The 2263-nt window shown below is 38.9% G+C and overlaps 1 protein-coding gene across 1 annotated transcript; it reads right to left on the bottom strand.

Moving 5' to 3' along the window:
• Positions 1-237: 237 nt before the first annotated feature.
• On the bottom strand, positions 238-802 carry LOC146375640 (glutathione hydrolase 5 proenzyme-like). The gene is made up of 3 exons (XM_084946702.1): positions 716-802; positions 462-572; positions 238-375 (listed from the first exon to the last, which is right to left on the bottom strand). The coding sequence occupies exons 1-3, from the start codon at positions 800-802 to the stop codon at positions 238-240; spliced, it is 336 nt and encodes a 111-aa protein (XP_084802828.1).
• Positions 803-2263: the final 1461 nt, after the last annotated feature.

Below are 2263 nucleotides of genomic sequence, written 5' to 3'. Positions count from 1 at the left end.
TTTCAAAAGTACCGGTTTGGCACCGGTATTGGATAAAACCTAAACGATACCCATCCCTAGTAACTAGTAACTATAACTAATTACTTTTTCAAAAGTAACTTGCCCAACACTGCATATGAGTAAAGAATGAATGTATTATTACGTAACAGATGAATATAGATGGACCAATGTTGTAGCTACAGCAGTGTCCATAACATTAAGACCATGCTGTATAACTAACATCACTGACTCTTGGTCTCAGTAACCAGCTGCTTTGCCTTTTTTCCTTTCATCAGACCATGCAGAGATACAGCTGCCTGCCTTTTCCACAGCGTTAACTGTGTTGTAGAATTTTGCTATTTTATGTCTTTTAGCTTCAAGACCATCAACTACATCCTGCAAGGCAAAGAGGAGAGAGACTCAGATGGAACAAAAGCTGTAGAAATGATTAATTTATCATTTAAATACACTGAATATAATACCTTTTCAAGCTTGGATTCAAGTTTTATTTCACTTTGAGAGTCTACAAGAACAACAGGAGTATCAATTGCCTCCTTAAGGCTCTTTCCAAACCACAGGTGGTTCATGAGCGCCTTGGAGAGAAAAAAAATGAGATGACAACGTGATGATTACAGGATAAATTAGGGTGAAGAATCTTGTTACTATGATGCAAGCTTTAACAGCAAATTTATTTAATATGTAATGACACTTTTGTGTGTTTACCATGCATACGTACCGAAGCCACTGCCGGTGGAATCATTTCAGCACCAGACCCTCCAATCACCAACATCTTCGACTGAGACTTCAGCACAGATGGGGCCATATTGGAGGGAGGTCGCTCCCCTGAGAAATACAACAAATACCAGGACAACAAAACCTTTTTTTTCAATGGTTTTGCAGGACAAAACTAGAAAACAGAAATCAGTCTGTACACACATATTTGTGCATAAATCATTCATACAAATGTTTCACACACAAATCAGTGACTGTATTTTTATGCAGTATTTTCATACCTGGATTTTTTATGCTCTACAAACAAATTTAGAAGTGCCTCTGCCCATGCTTATCAACAAATGAAAGTGCATACGCAACAAGTGAGTGCTTTCTACTGAATCTGTATCAAACAAAAGTGAAATGTAGGGGTGGGCGGTATAAACGGTATATGGTAGAAATGATATAAATTTGGCCAACGGTAGAGATTTTGACTATGCCTCTCTACCGCGATAGCGCATGTTGATGGTGTCATCAAGCTGCGCCTGTTTTCGTCGAAAGCATTGCAGCTGCAGCGAACAACATCATCTGCAAATTATGCCGGGCGACATTAATAGCAAAGAGACAAAGCACTTTTGGAATATGGGGAAAGCCAAAAACTGCGCTTCCTCCACTTCCGTACCATTGATCCATTAATGCTGAATTCTCTCGCAGTTGCTCTATTCCCATGTTGTTGCAGTATATTAATGACTAACCTCGTTTTGTGGATGGATTATCTCAGTTGTTCTCCAAACTGAAGTTTGGTCCGTTTACATCATCCTGCCATGTGATTGCATTTGTCCTTAACCACCAGAAACCCTCGCGTTAACTTCTATCAAGTGGGAAAAAGTTAACGGCCATCCTTCAGCTTCACTGTGTTAATGTTATGCTAACATAGCTGCATTGCTAGCGATTACGTAGGACATCATTATATACCAGCTAGTTCAACTACAGAGGTCACTGCTGTTTAGTTTTCTGTCTTCATTTATGTTGGAAGTGATAGCAGAGCTGTACGTTTTAATTATTTCAGAAATCTCTCAGTCAGAACATGGTATATTATGTTTAGGGGGAAACTACCGAGCTAACTTCCTGCTAACCTCTAACTCCGTTGAATTTAATAAATTCTGTTTTCATGGATGCCTGGATGTTAAACTTAATTGTTACACCTAGTAAAGCAGCAACGCTGATCATTTTATTAAAGATGAAAGAATTTATTTTTAACTCTCAGTGATACCGCAGTCTTCGTTTGACTTTGGGACCTGAAGCAGACGGAGTTTTGGACCCAGTTTTGGATTACTCTGCAAGGCTCCTGACTAATGCTCGGGCAATCTATCAAGCAGTGCGCTTTCATAGCTTACCAAAGTCGTACTAAAACATTTTTTGACAAATTTCTGCGTGCCGTGTACTCAGTAAGCTCATTAAGAACTCACACATAAGGCGCACTGTCGATTTTTGAGGGAATTAAAAGATTTTAAGTGTGCCTTATAGTGTGTAAAATACGTTATACAGAAGAAAAGACTATATTGCGATATAT

Source organism: Perissodus microlepis, chromosome 12 (genome assembly GCF_051167445.1).
Source record: "Perissodus microlepis isolate ML-2025 ecotype Zambia chromosome 12, ASM5116744v1, whole genome shotgun sequence".
Taxonomy (NCBI): Eukaryota; Metazoa; Chordata; class Actinopteri; order Cichliformes; family Cichlidae; genus Perissodus; species Perissodus microlepis.
Note: the sequence above shows the minus strand (reverse complement) of the source record. Positions and strands in the feature narration are given on the sequence as shown.

Coding starts and splice junctions, on each gene's coding strand:
- LOC146375640 (XM_084946702.1), bottom strand. CDS start 802: ATGGCCCCATCTGTGCTGAAGTCTCAGTCGAAGATGTTGGTGATTGGA. Junction 573..715: donor TTCCACCGGCAGTGGCTTCG/GTACGTATGCAT, acceptor TTTCTCTCCAAG/GCGCTCATGAACCACCTGTG. Junction 376..461: donor TTGAATCCAAGCTTGAAAAG/GTATTATATTCA, acceptor TTTGCCTTGCAG/GATGTAGTTGATGGTCTTGA.